Below are 18624 nucleotides of genomic sequence, written 5' to 3'. Positions count from 1 at the left end.
CCATTTTGGCACTCTTTCTAAACTCCTGTTTGATGGTTTCTTCCATTTCGGCCTTAAAGACAGAAAACATAGAAGAGCACTTCTCTTCCACCATTTTTTCGCTTTTTACAGCGCTAAGTGTAGGTTGTTGGCAGTCCGCTTTGATTTTGATTAGCATCATAGATGCTAATTATAAGCACGTTTTCCACCAATAAGTTTTTATTGTTGAAGCAGATCATGACCTAAATAAAATTGAAGTTATTTTTTCGCAGGAAGCTCCTGCGTGCGTTGTTTTTTTTTCTTTTCGTCCACATAAGTTTTAACTAGCTTGATGAATGCTAATTTATGCAATATTTGAAGATACTCAAATTGCAATGACATCAAATCAAATTGCTTGCGCATATTATCAATGCATATAAGACCTATTTCAATTTTTCAAATTTTCCGCCAAATTGCATGTGAAAGGCCGAACAATCTATTAGATTCCCGTGGGATTCTCAAAATTTAAATTTCATATCGTGATTTTTATTCAGAAAATAGAATTTTAAAAGATTCCATCTTATTTCACGTAATGTTCAATTTATTGTACTAAGAAATTTTTACATTCAATCATCAGCCTTCATTTGTTTGTTTGAATTACAAATAAAAACAAAGACAGGGTTCCAGTATTCTATGCAATTCGTTTTTTTTATTCAATTTGTCAAAGCAATACAATTTTCAATGGCATCATCTCTATGAAGAACTTATTAAGCTGCCTAATATATAGTTGAAACGCGAGTCAAGAAATTGATTATTGGGTGAATGTCCGAGTTTATATCTGTGTCTATAGTCAGTTTGCCATCAGCTGTTTGCGTGTGATCTTGGGGAGCAATAGAACGGGATTCGGATGATCAGATCTTTATAAACGGGAGATTATAGGTGATAATTTGAAAATTTTCCACCATGAACTTGATTCGATTTACCCAGTATATGCATTTTGAGTTGTATTTTTTATGTATAAAAGTCATTGTTTAGATTTAGAAGAGTTCGATGGAGGTTACTGAATGCGCCCGCACAGCTGAGCATTAAGACTTTAGGTGATCAGTCTGTCGATGGTCTGACGACCATGGTGCGCAGTAAGCGTATGCATTGAATCTGGAATACTTGTGTGCCATTGATTTAGTCTTTTTTGTTCTGTAGCTGATTGTTTTCTCTTTAATACTGATCGGGTTGAGCAGTGACTCTCAACCACGGCGCCTTCATAGACATCCTGGCCTCGTGGGAGGACCCTCATTACGGTGGAGCCTCTCCGCCGCCACGGAAGAAGCTGAAAAGGACTCAAGGGGGAGTGGGTTGTGACGAATCCTGCAGCAGTGGTGGTGGCAAAACAGGTAAAAAAAATTTTGTTGTAAGAAAATATTTTTTCCATTGTTATTAAGGTTATTGAAGCCTATCTAATGGCAATCAGATTATCAGACAAAGATGCATAAGTTTGTGGTTATTTTCACTCATTGCTTTGGCCATTGGCCCTTGATAAATTTTATTTTAAAAGAGAAATGGTTCATTTTTGCTTGTAATTTTCAAAGATTGAATCTTAAACAATTATTTTACCTGCTGTTTTTGAGAAATTCTGCCCAATATTAGAGATGGGCAAAGACAAAGATCTAGATGCTAATGTTTCAGCTATTTTTTAGATAGGCTAATTACTCTCTCTCTGCAAGCATGGAAAACTTCTAACCTTAGGGCCTCAACTAGAGCTTTCCAACCATTTCTGGAACTGCAAGAATTCTGCCAGATGAATTAACTCTTATATAATTGTTAACAAAAATGCACGAATGGGCCGCAAGATTCCAAATGTATAAAAAATTTGTCACATTGAAGCCGCAAGATTTCAGAAACAAGTAGGAAAATTCTAATCCTGTCTCTCTGCCAGTCTGTAAAGTAGGGTCTGATGAGAACTAAACATTTTTCTTCAAGTTGGAATCATGGTGGTGATGGTGCAATTCTAGGATTTGTTGTACCTATGACCTATCAGTCTATCAGTCATGGCTAAGGGCACCCTGTTTTGGTCCTTCCTATTATGATTATGGGAGGGAGCGTAGTAGTGACAAGAGACAGAACTTCTGACCAACCAAAGTTAAAAATTTAAATATTTGTTTACTTTAAGATCATTTGAAGATAAATAGCTAGTCGCATAAAATTCAAATATAAAGGTAGCTTGAAATAAATGATTTGAAATTAAATTATTTGTTTAAATTTTTAATTAGAATTAAGCATAACTTTACAAGTGGCAATTGTCAACGTAGCGAGTTGGAGTGCATCACCATTTACTCAAATTCAGCAGAGAAATACATTACAATGTACAAATTACTTGTCAATTTCTGTACAATTCCAATTCCTTTGTTTCTCACACTACATTGTATGTATGTTCAACCTTGCCTGTTAGATGCCCCTGCCTTCTTGTTTGTCAGTTGTCAGTTCCTATTTTGTCTGTTGTCAGTTCCTATTTTGTCAGTTAGGGTTAGAGGTATGATTTAGAATATTGTCTGGTTTATTTCTGTGCCATTCAAAATTAGAGTTTTTAAAATTTTATTCATGATCTGATCTTAATGATAAGACTGTCTTCAAAAGAGATTAACTCAACTTACATTTAATATTATTTCACCACACTTAATAAAGTGTTTCGTTAGTGGAACAAATTAGTGTATTCATGTAACAGTTCATATCAAGTGAACTGGATGTTTATATGTTAAATATACACACTCAAAGCAACATGGCATTCTGACCAACAATTTTCACTCATTTAATTAAGCACTCTAATCCTGAAGTTAAGTATCCAAGGCCATATATATAGTTCAGTGAAGTTTCGAAATAATTTGTACAAATCAGAAATTCTTGTATACAGAGACTGGCTGATGGCTGACTCCAGAATATGTTGACCAAACCTAAGATCATTGTAGACAAATTTGGCTTTAATATTTAACCCTTGTCAGACAGCATAGTTTTATAAATTCAAATAGTAATAATTTTTGGTGCAATTATTTCAGTGCAATTGGACAAGTGTTAGGAAGCTAGTCATCATTTTCACATTTTCTGAAATTATATTGACCTGGTGTTAAAATATTAGAACGAAATATATAAATTAAAATTTTATGAATTGTATTTTTTCTAAATCATTTGCTGAGGTTTTTGGAATTTTCTCATATCCTTTTGCTGTTCACCTTCATATATTTAATAAAAAACCTGTTTTATTCTACTATGAATGTTGCATTGCAATTTTCGGGCAACAGTGCCGCAAGGCACTATTAATTTTCTAACATTCTCTTAAAAATTTTTTTATGTAAATCATCTTCTCAATTTGTCCTTTCCACTTTATTCTGTTAACAAAATGTATGCTGTATTTTATGAAATCATGGCCTGGGATAATATAATTGCAAGCCACTCTCTGCAAGCAAAAATGTGCTGTTTAGTATCAAGTAGCAAGATGAGATTCCCATTCTCTGAAAATTTTCATTAGTTTGCTCTGTTGTAAAAATGATATTTGGTCCCCATGAGTTTAATGCAAGTGCAGTGGCTGTGTTTTAATTATTTTTTACTTTACAGTTTAGATAATTTTTATGCAAGAACCTTATCAGAATAATTTCTTGACTGGTGCTTCCCTGTAACCTATAGTGTGAACTCATAAATGTATCATGAATATGTACAAGCATACTATAATTTTACAGTACTTGATGCTGCAGGTGATTCTCAGTGGTGATGATATATAAAATTTAGATTGATTATTCATGTTTTTTGGGGGAATTCCACTAAAATGTAAACTTGCTTTTACAGAGGAAAGCCTAGGAGGTACAGCAAGCATGCAACATCAGACAGAAGTAACTAATGGGGCATCTGTGCCTCAACTCAATGGGAGCTCTGACGGAGGCTCGGCCGTAACTGTGAATGGTGTCAAAGATGAGACTAAGAAAGCCCTCAAACTTGACCCCATCAACAGAGACATGGTTCGCCTCATAGGGCAACACTTGGCAAACCTTGGTTTTCAGTAAGTCATTTTTAATAAGATAGAGATTTAATAATTTTTTAGCTTGTATATACTATATAGTTAATCTAAACTGAACATTTTAATATCAAATTACCTGTGGGAAAATTTCAAGATTTTATTTTGTATGATGCATTTTCACATCTATAAGACCAACCAGAATACCTAATCCATCTGAGATGGTTGTTGCAAGGATGGAATTGATGTATTTTGACATTTTTTTAGCAAAATCTTTTGAAAAAGTTGACCAAGACCATGGAGCGCTCTTCAGAAAACTATGGCCATGGAGGGTCTGGTGTTGTCATGGATCTATAATTTAAGCAAAATTTGCTGACTACATATTTCAATTATTCTCTCCCCTGAAAACAGGAGCACTGTGGAACAGTTGATGGCCGAGTCAGGCTGTCGACTTGACCATCCTGAGGCCCGAAGGTTCAAGTCAAGTGTTGTGGAGGGAGACTGGCAGGCAGCAGAGGCTGCACTGCTTGAGCTCCAGTCTATGCTCAACAACACCACTCATCTCACAGTCAGTTCACTCATATTACTTCTACCATTGTGAGTTAGCATATTTCTTGTCTGCACCATTGTGTAAATTGTGAGTTGGCACATTACTTGTCGCCACCATTGTGTACATTGTGAGTTGGCACATTACTTGTCGCCACCATTGCGTGTACATTGTGAGTTAGCATATTTCTTGTCTCCACCATTGTCTACATTGTGAGTTAGCATATTTTTTGTCTTCACCATTGTCTACATTGTGAGTTAGCATACTTCTTGTCTTCACCATTGTGTACATTGTGATTAAGCACATTACTTGTCACCATTGTGTACATTGTGATTTAGTACATTACTCGTTGTCACCATTGAGATTTAGCTTACTTCTTGTCTTCACAATTGTGTACCTTGCATTACACTACTATTTGACTGCCCTAAATTCAAAGCTGTGTATTATAAAATACATCCAGCATCTAGTAATTAATCAAAAGAATACATTTAAGACCTGAAAGCACTTCCTTGATTTAGAGTACATTGAGTACTTTTTAGCAAGCAAGTCAAAGCCAGTCAAGTAGAAAATGAACAGTACGTGTAGAGCATATGACTATAATAATGCAAATTCAGCACCTTGTAGCAGGCGGCCAAAAAGATTTATGAACACTTTGTAAGAACTAAGATTAACGTTGACCAGTGTCTGGTAGCATTATTAATTATTTTGCAACTTGAAGAGTTCGTCACTCAGGAGTGTATATTCTAGTGATTTAAGGTAAAATTATTTGCCTTTTTTCCTACTTTGAAAATTTTTTCTGTAGGTACCCTTCTGACTAAAGCAACATATGCAAAACTTGTGTAGTGTGTGCATAAGTTAATTTATGTTGGTAATTAATAATGATATGAATCCTAAACCCAAGTAATTCTCAACTAGTACACAATTAACTGTGTGATAAGACAAAGGGCATGACTTTGGTTACAATCTGATTCACTAAGACATCACTTCCTGAAATTCTTTAAGTGGACAAATTTCCAAAGGTAACAAAATATCATCACAATGAAAAGATCAAAACTTCCAGTAACACAGATGCCATGCAATAATAATGACGGCTTATCCTAAAAGATTCTCATCAGTTTAGGATTTTGTCATATAGATGATACAAGTAATATAAAAATCACTGCACAGTGTGTTGGCACTTGAATTGCACTTGAGTTGGCACTTGAATTGAACTGCCACTGTTCTTCACGTACAAGTTGTCGATAATGTGATATAATGCTCAGCAAAAATACATTTTGTTGTGTACAAATAATACATAAAACAAATCTTTGGATGTTGATAGAAAACTCTAGTTCATTGTTATATTTTTTATGTAAAATCTTTTCAGTTGATGCTGGTGATATCAGTACTACACTGTTAGAAAAAACGGTGAAAAAACGGTTCCACTGGCGTTCTAGTGGCAGGTCGCCTCGTTAAAATAAACTGTTTTGCCGTTTTTATCAGATGTTTTACAGATTTCTAGTGTTAAATTAGAATAAAAACGGCAACACGGTGTTTCTTTTCACGTGCCGACCGGCCACTGAAACACCGGTAATATCGTTAACGGTAATTTTTCTAACAGTGTAGAGCAACTTTAATAATCACTGATGACGCAAATATTTATTTTGTGCACAGGAGATGCGGTTCCTCATTTTAGAACAGAAGTATATGGAGCTCCTGGAGAGAGGGGATGACATTGGTGCCCTCAACTGCCTTAGAGGGGAGATATCTCCCCTCGACCACAACATCTCTCGTGTTCACAGGTTATCAAGGTAAATTCCTGCTCTCTGATTTTCAATTTTATTTTTATTTACTTTTTTTTGTTCTATTAAAATTTATGCTTTGGGCAAGTTGAGTTATTTGTTGCATTCCATTTACATATCAGAGATTACATTGTATATATAAATCTGCATAGGAATGGGCATTACATGACGCCATGAACACATCTTAGCTACAAGATGGGTTCTTATCAGTACATAAAATTGAGCGTTGCTGTGCTAAACCCAAAATAAGATGATGATGACCTCTGTGATCCGAGTTAAATAATAAGGGAAGTATAGAGTACAGCTTTGTTTCTCTGTCCATAGGCTTGATTTTTGATGAAAAAATTTAGCTACATCAAATCTACTTGGCTGTCAAGTATAGGCAAAGAATTTATACAATTGAACTACCTTTTTCAATTTTTTATCTGGAATCAAATTAATTTTTTTGACTTGGCATCAAACTTGGATACTTTCCTTTCAAAAAAACGTATTTTTTTTCTTGTGTCAAGGCAATCACTAATATTGCATTCTGTTGAAGTTTGATTTTCGTTGCAGTTTAATATTCTACAATAACCCGGCGGAGCTGAAAAAAGCCACCAACTGGCTTGGGTCAGGCCCAGAAAGCCATATGGCTTTGATGGAGCGGCTGTCAGCCTACCTCCCTCCCTCAGTCATGCTGCCGCCCCGCAGGTGCTCCCTTAATGTTCACCTCGTATCATCCTATGTGCTGTTTTTTTAGAAAAAATTTATAATTAATTATGTCTAATTTTAAGAAGAAAACTTGTAATATATTATTTCATGTTTTATTAGAAAATTTTATCATTTAATAACTCAAATTCTATTAGAAAAAATAATTATTGACAATATTAATCACAAATTTTTATATGTTGAATTGAAATAATTATCTTATTCAAGCTACGTAACTATTCCTTTCCAGATTTAATGTATTTATTGCGTTTTTTCTTGTACCTCTTAATATTGTTAACCGATATTTTAGTAGTTCCGTTGTTCATGGAATTCATTCAATTGAAAACAAATGTGATTATATGTATTATCCATTAAATTTTTGCATTTATATTATTTCTTTTCCAGCTAATATATTCAAATGCAATAAATATTATTGCCGAGATTTCATTTCATATTGTACCAATGTTAAATTCTTACATATCCCTACGTATTCCACTAATGTTTATATCATTACATTCTCACAAATGTTACACTTTGTTCCATATCCTACTAATGTTGCATCGTCGCATATCCAACTAATACTACATCATTACATATACTAACGCATGCTCCCTCCGCAGATTGGAACGACTTGTTATCCAGTCTGTACAGCATCAGGTAGCCACGTGTGAATTCCACAACACTTCTATTGAACCTCTGTTGAAAGTAGGTGAGTTTTCATTGAAAGTTGGTGAGTTTTCAAGGGTATGTTGTCCAAGGCACGCTTAAACAAGTTATGGCGTCTTTTGTAAATTACCTCAATAGCTTTATGACACTTCCGTCATTTATGTGGCTTTTTCTTCTTGATTGTAGCATTTTTAATGATACGTAATGATACTTAGTTAAAATGTTAAATAATGATTACTGCTACCTCCTTTTACATTTCTTTAATGACCTCTGCGCACAGTTGATATACTTATCTCCTTAGCATTTGTTGTTACTTGTTTATTGAAGTTCTTCATGAGAGGCTGAGGTATCGCCGTCAAGCCACGTCGAGTCCTATGGAATTTCTTCACTATTTCTTCTAACTATAACTCACGAAGTAAGATAGAAGTTTGAAATTTGGAATGCTATGCCAGATATTTTTCGTCATTTTACGTACGTTAAGATAAATTTTGCAAACTTTGTATCTCAACTGTTATCAGGAAAGATAAAATTTTGCACCCGATGTTCGTGAAGCGAGCGATTTTGCTGCATTTTCTCGATGTACGTAGGTTTAACTATTTATTCTTCATTGATGGGTAGTATACCATGCACTTCTGAATCAGAATTCCTTTGGCATATATTAGTCATTTTACTCGAAAAATTATGTGAAACTTCCGCAGATCAATGCAAAAAAAGTCGTTTCCTTGAACATTGAAACTTTGGAAGTAGAAGAACATGCCTTTTTGTCCACAAATCTTTGCGATCGAAGAGTGACATATTCCTCTCCCATCTTCCTCAGTTCTCGTCTCCTCTTTCCAAGTGTTTTCTCGGGGCTTGTGACTTTAAAGGGCAGACTTTTTAATAACAGTTTTTGGTTGTTAGTCTGTTACACGTCATGTATTTTCTTCACTGCAAACTAATGTATTATAGAAATAATCTTAATTATTCATTATCATTTGTTAACTCATGATATTAGCGTCACTATTATCAGTTGCACAGTTCATTGCAGTGATTATTAGTGAATCAAATGAATCACAGTAAAATAAATAACAGGGGTGATAATTGAGATGTATAAAGTCTAAACAAGATATCATTATGAAATGCCAAATGAAATTAAAGATTTCCACTACTCTCCACTAAATTAAAGATTTGTTACTACTTCAAAGATTAAATAATTTCAATAATTATTACCTATTAATTTTGAAGATTCCTATTAATTTAAAGACCCATAGTCGTACGGTATGTAGATGCAAACACATGCACTTACATTGTGGATTTGAGGGTTAAAGAGGGGATGAGTTTCAAGATGAAGGGGGGAAGGCATATTGTGTCTCGACGCTCTCAGCACTTGCCTTCAATAGTTGTGTAGGTTTTGTATTGACTTCCAGGTATTTCATTCTCAACTTTATGTAAGAACCCAAACAAGCTTGTAACGATTCATTTCACATCATTTTATAAAAGAAAAATATCAATGGTAAGCAATTGTAATAAGTAATTCTTACTTATCTTGCACACATCGTACAAGCTTTGTGTGTGTACTTCTCAAGTCCCCCAACCACAGCTGCCCACGAACACCCCACTTCCTCCCCATGTCTGCGACATTGGGGGTTGAGAATTACAAGCTGGGGAATATAGGAAGTCCTCAACCATACTCAAATTTTCGTCGAATCATAACCTTCAAATAATTCATGCACGTTGAACTATTATACAAAATGAGATCAATTAATTTGGAAATTAATGTTTATTTCTGAGTTTACCGCAGTAAATCTCACCACTGCATGGGGCTGAGGGTATTAAGGGAGGGGGGGGGGTTGAGGTTATTTCAAGCCAGGGAGTTGTTGTGAACCTCGTCGCTTTGCTGCCTGCGGTTGCCTGATTCATGGCTGTATTCTTTCTACAGAATAGGCGTGAACTGTGTTCTTATTTTTACTGGGATGAAAGCAGATAATATTCGTGTCAAATTGTTTCGTTTATCATAGAATTTAATAAATAAGCAGTCGGAGCACATTACTGCTGATGCTGCGTGACTTTTTATACATTTCAATTTACATAAAGTTGTTATATTTATGCTCGAGCGATCTTTACACGTGCTTGCCTGATTCAACCTTAATCAACTTGGTTATCCTATCACGACACAGCGTTGTTGTAAACTATGAACATGTATTGTGAATAGGGGTTATCAGTAAGAAAATGCGTAATCAATTTGATAATAAAGTAAAGTTTATCAATTCCTATATAACTCCTAAAAATAAACAAATGGGGGAAAAAATCGCAGTAAATCATTCGAATATTAAAAATGGTAATTTTTCTTATATGTTGAAATAATAATGCAAACAAAATAAAGATAAAGTTCATCTCAAGAACTAGTGGGGACAGTGTGCACGATGTGTGTGGGGAGTGGAGGAGGCGAAATGTGCAACCAGACGTAGGATGCCGACGTCAAAAGGAAGTTCGGACGAGAAATTTCACTGCGTGAGGCCGTTTGGGCTAAATGCGTCGTTCAGTGACCGCTTAGTAATCCTTAGTATTTGTTTGGGACGTAGCAGTCCCAGGCCACGATGGATCGCCGCCTCTGATTATCGCTCATCCGCCCTCATTTGGGCCACCTGATGCAAGATGCTGTTGCTTGCTTCTCGCCACTGGTAGTGTTGCAAGGGAGATCGATCTGGGATTGTGCTCAGGAACACGTCTAGCTGTCTCTTGAAGGTCTCCAGGGTGAACTCCTCCTCTCTTAGATCCTTTGGTAGGGCGTTAAACAGACTTTGCCCTGCCACGGAAAGTGATCCTTCCCGCAGCGATTAAAATCTGACCGCAGATCTGTTACAAAGTGGGGTGATCTTGCACAGTCTTCCCCTTCTTTCGTTGTGATATGTCTCAATCCTGAATGTCTCGCCCTCGAAGTTTGGCGCCATTCCGTTTATCAGTTTCCATGTATACAGAATGACATACCTCTCTCGTCTCCTCTGCAGTGAGTGCAGACCCAGGGGCTTCGAGGTCTCCCAGTAGACGATCCAACCGCTCCACAAGACTCTTGAATCAGTCTTCTGATTTGAACAGAATCAAGTTTCAAAATCACCTTAGACAATCCATAGGACAAGGCACTGAGTGACACGGTGTTTTCAAACGGCTCTATGTTGTTCAAACATCCTATTACTTCCAAGCTTCCTACTCGATGAATGTTAATTAATTTAAAACAATAATTTCTGTTAACGTAATTTCTAAATTTGTCTTTTTTTTTCATATCTAAGACAACCTGGATGGGCTGTTGCTGAGTGACGTGGTGGTGTCAAGCGCCTTTCTGTTGCTTAACCATTCTATTAATTCCAAGCTTCCTTGATGATGAATGTTAATTAATTTAATACAATCATTACTGTTAACGTAATTTCTAAAATTGCCTTTTTTCCATATCTAAGACAACTTGGAGGGGCTGTCGCTAAGTGACGTGGTGGTGTCGAGCAGTTGTTTGTTGACCGACCACCACTGCGGCAAGGAACATTTCCCGAGCACGTGTCTGTACACCGTCACTGAACACATGGACGAGGTGCTCGTCGCAGCCTTCAGCCCCAACGGCCGCTACCTCGCCACTGCTGGCAAAGACTTCTCGCTCCTCATATGGAATGTTGACAATGTAAACTATCAGCATTTGTAGAATTTGATTGCATTGATTTTAGTCTTAGAGGTTTTGATGAATTTCATTGCGTTGCTCGTGGTGATAGAAGGTTAGGTGAATTTCATTGCATTGCTTTTGGTCTTAGAAGTTTTGGCGTTCCATTGTGGTGCTCTTGCTGTTTGAAGTATTGATGAATTTCATTGCATTTCTTTTGGTGAATTTCATTGCATTGCTTTTGGTCTTGGCAGTTTTGGCGTTCCATTGCTCTTGCTGTTTGACGTATTGATGAATTTCATTGCATTGATTTTGGTGTTCGAAGTTTGTTTGCTAGATGGCAAGTTTCTGAAATATTATTCCTTTTAATGCGGTAGAAAAGTTTTATACTTTTGATTTACACAAGAATTACGATTTGACATCACTATGAAAAAAGGGTTTGCAGCGAGATAAATTTGCTGATTTTTATTAATTATTGCCGTTGGACTTGTTAGGGAATGAACAGATGATTTGAAAAATTAGTTCTGATTTAGCAAACATTGAGTACAGTCAAAATCATCTTGAACGTGGGCATTGGGAAGGACTGCCCACTCAATTAGAGTTTTATCTTCTCCGGTATTTGAAGTTTATTGATGATATTTACAGTAAGGTAATGCTGCCTTAGCATCATGGACATATTTATGTCTGTAACATGTTCATGGGAAGTTTGAAAAGGGAACAATTTATACGTCCCGTCAGTAAAATCATCATTTGATATCTTTTTGAACTCTGGAGTAGTGCCCTAATTCTTCCGTGAATACGGTTAATAATTTGTTAACTCGGGAATAAAGTTATTTTCCAGTCTATTGACAGTATTTATTAGTGTTTGTATCATTGATTACAATTATTACACCCAAAAAGATATTACATCTATTCATAATAATTTGTGTGTAATCATTCTGTAATTGATATGTAAATTGTTGCTAATCGTTGTGTAAGTTACTTGTAAACTGTAGCTGATCGTTGTGTAAGTGACGTTTAAATCATAGCCCATCTTTGTGTAAGTGACTTTTAAATCGGAGCTAGTCGTTTTGAAAGTGACGTTTAAATCGTAGCTGATCGTTGTGTAAGTGACGTTTAAATCATAGCCCATCTTTGTGTAAGTGACTTTCAAATCGCTGCTAGTCGTTGTGTAAGTGACGCGTAAATCGTAGCTTGCAGTTGTATGAGTGATGTGTATGTAGTAGCAAGTCGTTCAGTATATGATGTATGTATATGATGGGCAGACAACTCTGAAGATCAGCAAGCGGCATTGCCTGGATGGCCACAACTTTAGCATCGTCTTCTTGTCTTGGAGTCACGACAGCACAAAGATCATCGCCTGTATGCACGAAGATGCCTCTGAACTCATAGTAAGAAACCCAGACCTTTTAAGTTAGATCGAAACAATAAAATATTGTTCGTATATGTGATAAATGGAATAAAATTGTTTGCAAATTTAATATTGTCCAAACAAAAAGCCTATCACTGTTGAGTAGGGCTAGGTTTTCCTCCAATATTTCGAGAGCCCATTGAAATTTTAACCGGAGTTACTATACAAATTATATAATTTTTGGTTAGTTTGTATTATCATGTACGTGTTTATCTGTATAAATAACAGTTGCTTAATAATCCGGGACGTAATAGATACACCGTGTACTAATAATTAATTCGTTTCTCAGGTTTGGGACGCTGAACGAGGCAAGCAAGTGTGCAAGGTGTCAGATTCTACCTCGGACTCACTAACGTGCGCCTGTTGGTACAAGGTAATGATTCATCGTTTGAAGTTCCACAATAATCATAACTCGACTGTCCTTTATGTGCCTCATAAGCATTCAAATTAATCTGGTATTTTTTGGCATTTTATTGATGTGTAATTAGACCAGTATCATAAAGTTTGTGTCGCATCACTGGCTAGATTGTTTTGCAATGACTTTCTCACTTCGAGGATTGACAAAGGAAAATGTGCTATTTAGCCTTCAACTCAAATCCAAACAGGAATATATAAATGTTGTTCATTTGTCGCCCTCCTCGTACCTACTGAACCTTTTTCTCGGTAGGACAACGAAAGGTTCGTGTGCGGAGGACTGCGAGGACAGTTTTATTTGTGTAACCTGGAGGGGGCGGTGCTTGAGCGATGGGAGGGCGTCCGAGTGCAGAGCTTAGCTGTCCACGCGGACGGTAAAACTGTCCTCGCTTCTGACACCCATCGCCGCATCAGAGGATACCAGCTCGAGACTGTCCAGGATTACAGCATGTGCGTCTATAGTGGCGTCATGCGATCATGTCTATAGTTGCGTCATGCGCCTATGTATATAGTGGCGTATTGCGCCTATGTCTATAGAGTATTATAACGTTAAACACGAGTGGCAAAAAACTATTCACTAGTAAAAAGAGTTTATTTGAGTATGAATCAGTTCGTATGTTAACTTTTGAATAGTTCCTGCATCGTAAATAATAATTTCACTGTAGCATCAGATTCTAATAGCCTCCGAGAGCACTTTTTTTAACTTATCTGTAAATGTTTGCATAATGGTAAACCGCGCAGACAATTGTTGAGGAACAAAGTTTTATTCTATAACAACATTATTGCAGACTGCAAGAAGACCACGGGATCATGACGTTCAGTTTAGATACTACGGGAAGGTTTGCTCTTCTGAACGTGACCACTCAAGGGCTTCACTTGTGGGATCTCAACAGCAGAACCTTAGTACGCAGGTTCAGAGGTGCCACACAGAAGCACTGTACTATTCATTCCTGCTTTGGAGGTATCAACCAGGATTTTATTGCTTCAGGCAGTGAAGGTTCGTTGGTGTTCGTGGTAATAATTTTGAAGTTACTTCGCATGATTATCTAAATTCTTGTATCATGGAATACATGTATATAGTCATTGTTATTACCTGTTGGCTTGTGATAAGATGTGGTGACGGAAATTAATAAGACATCGGTATTGTGTGATTGCCTTGAAATATTGATAGTATAATGATGTTGAAAATCATTAATTTGACTTAAAAGAGTTGAACAATAGCTTACTAATGCATTAGTTTTGTTACTTTTTCCATTCTACCCGAAATAGAATTACGAAATTTCTTATATCTCGGTTTACACTTTTTTATCTTATTCACTACGGAGAATCTCTCTCGTTCATCAAGCATTAATAATTACGTCATAATTCGTCATTCAGTATCTTTTTTTTGTGGCACTTGACAACCAACGACACATGAAAACAATTTTTTCAATTATTGCTTATTTTTTGAGGCGAAATACTGATTCGGAAGTTCTTGCTTCTCTAAATCCCGCTCTCGTCCGCACCAGATCACAAGGTGTACATTTGGCATCGCAATCAGGAGTTGCCAGTTGCCGTGTTGTCAGGTCACCAGCTGCCCGTCAACTGCGTCACCTGGAACCCAGTTCAGCCTTCCATGCTCGTCTCCGTATCAGACGATCGAACAATCAGAATATGGGGTCCTTCTCAAACCAACAGGTTCCTACCCTACCTTTATTTCTTACGTTGAAATTTCAATTTCCTATCAGCGTTCTGTTACCGACTTTATAGAAATCATTTAATACGATTTAATTGTCTTGGTGAGTGATTAATGAACGCAAAAATAATCGGTATGAGTTCAATGAATTAATATTTCTTACGATTGGCGTAATCTATTGTACAAAGTAAATTTTCTTTCGCAGACTAAATCGTGATGCAGACGCAGCTTCTACTTCTGGGGGTCTGTCTGATGGTGATGACGATGAACCCGATTCTCCTCGTGCCTCAAACTTCCAGTTTCCTCACAGCCTCATTTCTGGTCTAGACATTAGCAGCCACTGATGTCTAGTACAGCAGGAGCCTCTGTCTCTAGGCCTTGGCAGTCACTGATGAGCAGTTATGCAAGTGCCTCTGTCACTAGACCTTGGCAGCCACTGATGAGCAGTTGTACAAATGCCTCTGTCACTAGGCCTTGGCTGCCACTGATGAGCAGTTGTGCAAGCGCCTGTCACTAGGCTTTAGCGGTCAGTGATTTCCAGTTGTGCAAGCGCCTCTGTCACTAGGCCTCAGTCACTGATGCCCGGTTGAAACTAACTAGAAGTGGTTCAGTGTCGGTCTCTGATGCAAAACACTCGCACAGGCGAAGCCTCTTACTTGAGATTTCGTTTCAGTTACTCAAAGCCGACCGCGGAGCTGCCTTTGTTGTCAAATGATCTACTGCAAGGCGCAGAATCAAACGTCGTCTTTGAGAACCTGTTGACTGACGTGGAATAGTGAATAAAAAGCCCTTGCAAATGAGTGTCTGCTGCGCCTATCGAGCATTTCATTCTGCCTTCGAGTGTGTCACCATCTCATTTCATCTCACTTAGTGTTTCTAAGAATTATGGAAGGATGCTAGTTTCCATTTAAAGGTGGTGTTGTTAGAAAATGAGATGCATGATTGCAGCTGTGGTATCTCTCCTTATTTATATTTCGTTAGCATTGGAATGTTGTGTGTCTGTGGACGAATATTTCTTTTCAAGGCTGCAATCTGTGTATTTCTTGAATTTTATTTACATTTTTGTGTCTATCTATTCATTAATTTGCTGACTGATGAGTGCAGGCGTAACTAAAACTGCAACTTGTTGCTCGAAATTTTCAGTAAGTTGCGGTTTGTCATTGTTGCTTGGAACTTCGACAGATGGAAAATAGGGCTTGATAAATAAATATTGAGCTGCATATCAAGATCGGCTCCACCAACTCACCTACATACTTAACGTTCATATTTTTTGCTCTATGAAAGGATGACAATGGAGTTTCTAATTATTTCCTGGATGTATATGTGCATTGAATGAATACTGATGTCTGATGTATAATTTGCTACACACTAAACTTCCTTTTTCTACGTTGAAGTTAGCGTCACCAAGCAAAACCCTTGACGGTTTTCATTTCATTTTTGGAACGAAATTACGTCATGTTTCGGGATTTAGTGCAATTTAAATCTCTTCGCTTTTCCTGAAAAAACTTTATACGTCTATTCGCTTTCTGTATTCCAGATTTTCTTGTACACTAATTATTTGAATTAACTCTTTGTCATGGATAAATTAATCTACAATACCTTCAGTTAATCATCGATCATTATTAATACAGAGGTTCAGATACATGCCTTTCTCCTTGCCAAAGACACGAAACTCGTTTTAATCGATCGATTATCGAGTTACAGTGCCATTGGTATTTAGCAGTTTGATTTATCAGTACAAACTTAGATAAGTTTAGTTCTGTATTTGGGCTTCCTGTTTGATTCAGGTTTAGAGCTGTTCTAGTAACCTAGCTCGCGGAGACGCTAGTGCCCACTACGAGACCATTTTACAGCCATACGGACAGGACACGTTACCAGTACTGCTGTAGCTTTGCAGTAAACTGGCGCATCATTTGCATGCTTACACTATTAGGATGGGGTGCCCAGTTATTAATTGATATAAATATGGACGGGGATGACGTTCGATATATGGATGTGTCGCATGATTTTCATTGTAAGCTATTAAATAACATTGGGGTCTTCTGCTGTATTTTCAAACTCGACGTAAATTTATTCATATTGATAGAGATGTCGTTCCTCAATGAATTAATAAACTTCTGCTGTATTTTCAAACTCGACGTAAATTTATTCATATTTATAGAGATGTCGTTCCTCAAGGAATGAATAAACTTGTCTTCAAATAAAAACTCGTTAAATAAAATTTCGCAGATTTTGAAATGATCTGTTTCAAATTATTGATAGGTTGTAATAATATTATGCACCAGGCGATATCGTGCATCCACTGTTGATGGTAAACAGAAAATTTATTCGTGGTACGTTCTATTTCTTGCAAATTCATATTTTTGTGTGTAATTCTGATGCTTTAAACGTTGTTATAAACGAAGTCCAATTGTAACTTCACGAACTGAATGCCACACGACTGTGTTAGCTTTGAAGTTGATGAATTGTAACTACGTATTTATACACGTTACCACAGGCCTCAAAACCCATCACAGGAATTACTCCGACGAGAATAGATGCAGAAATCTTTTGGCCTGTTATTAGTAATGGACCTGTAATATTTCGCAAAAACGAATTGTAAAACTTATCGTGCGATTCAATTTGTTTGGGAATATTTTCCAGCTCTGTTCGACAGATCGATATCACGTGTTGGTCATTTGGGTAGTGGAAATTAAAGGTTACCTAATACTCCAAGTTTGTCCAAGTATGTTTTAATTAGGAGCAAGGAAATGTCTTAATGCGTTAATTTTATTCATCATATGCCAAGTTTGCTATAAGAAAGAAAAAAAAACTTGTTTTTAAAGACACTGCAACGATTTAACTCGCTTATATGCATCATTTTTAAATGGGTAGTTGTGATTAATTAAAGTATGCGGAAAATCCCCACGTTACGCACGGTTTGCACGTATGGGCTGGAAGTGAGCGCTTATTTTGATGTACTGTTATGTTAGCAGGCTGTACAGCTAGAGTTTAAAGGATGGTTGATTTACGAACCACGTGTAAGTGTGATCACGCAGGACTTTGGCGTCCTTGATAAGAATTGCAAGAAAGAACTTTTCGTGTGTGAATGAATGCATTTTCTAAAGGTTTGTAGCGTTTGTTTGTTAGCATGTAAATATGACGCTGTGTAATGACTTGCAATTACAGTAAAGAGAGTCGTTGTAAGAGAGTAATTATTAATGCGTGTTTGTGCTGGTAGTATAGGTGCTTGAATTTGCCACGTAAGGATCCAGGGCTTATGATATTCAGCGTCACATATGCTCAATTCAGTTCATTCAAAGCTGGTACTGTATCATGGCATTATTTCATTTACCATAATAACATTTCAGTCGTAGATTTCTTCTTGCTCGATAAAACCAATCCTTTGAGTGCTGGAGAATTTCTCATCCAAGTTGATTTTGCAAAGACACAGAAGAAACGCGAGAGTAAATTACCTTGTTTGAATATGGCTTCTCGTAATGTAACCATTCAAGGAAATTGCATGCAATTCGCTTTAATATAAGTTAATATTGATCGTCAATAACAATGTTTAGAAGAATTAACCTGAATACACGCATTCAAGTGACAAACTACTTGTTCGACTATGTACGGTCAGCGTATGAGGTCATTAAGCATTTGGTTCTCAACATGAATTACGAGTATTTGGTTGAAATGGTAAGAATAACATCGGTACGAGATTATTGTAAGATTGAGAATCTTTTTTATTGAACCTCATGAATAAAAGATATCTTTTACGCAACTATAACTACTATCTTTTCTTGCCATTTCTGCTGGTTTGAAACTTGCACGCAACACTAAGCATTCAAAATATCAAGGGTGTACAACACAAGAACGTGTAATCAAAT

General features: G+C 36.7%; 1 protein-coding gene across 3 annotated transcripts; it reads left to right on the top strand.

Annotated features, from left to right (window-relative positions):
• The first annotated feature begins 647 nt into the window (after positions 1-647).
• Positions 648-18524, top strand: LOC108678077 (WD repeat-containing protein 26-like). Of its 3 annotated transcripts, none has more exons than XM_018166415.2 (14): positions 648-807; positions 1197-1349; positions 3790-4000; positions 4367-4523; positions 6156-6292; positions 6839-6973; positions 7591-7679; positions 11068-11282; positions 12524-12649; positions 12959-13042; positions 13337-13533; positions 13872-14080; positions 14592-14760; positions 14964-18524. In XM_018166415.2, coding segments are annotated over exons 1-14 (2022 nt in total). In that variant the 5' UTR covers positions 648-806; the 3' UTR covers positions 15103-18524. The 3 variants fall into 3 exon arrangements, with proteins under 3 accessions (XP_018021904.1, XP_047735701.1, XP_018021906.1); XM_047879745.1 differs by lacking the exon at positions 648-807 and adding an exon at positions 990-1055; XM_018166417.2 differs by lacking the exon at positions 648-807 and adding an exon at positions 1069-1087.
• Positions 18525-18624: the final 100 nt, after the last annotated feature.

This window comes from Hyalella azteca, unplaced genomic scaffold (genome assembly GCF_000764305.2).
Source record: "Hyalella azteca isolate HAZT.00-mixed unplaced genomic scaffold, Hazt_2.0.2 contig3711, whole genome shotgun sequence".
Lineage (NCBI taxonomy): Eukaryota > Metazoa > Arthropoda > Malacostraca > Amphipoda > Hyalellidae > Hyalella > Hyalella azteca.
The sequence above is the reverse complement of the archived record's forward strand: the minus strand, read 5'-3'. Positions and strand labels throughout refer to the sequence as shown.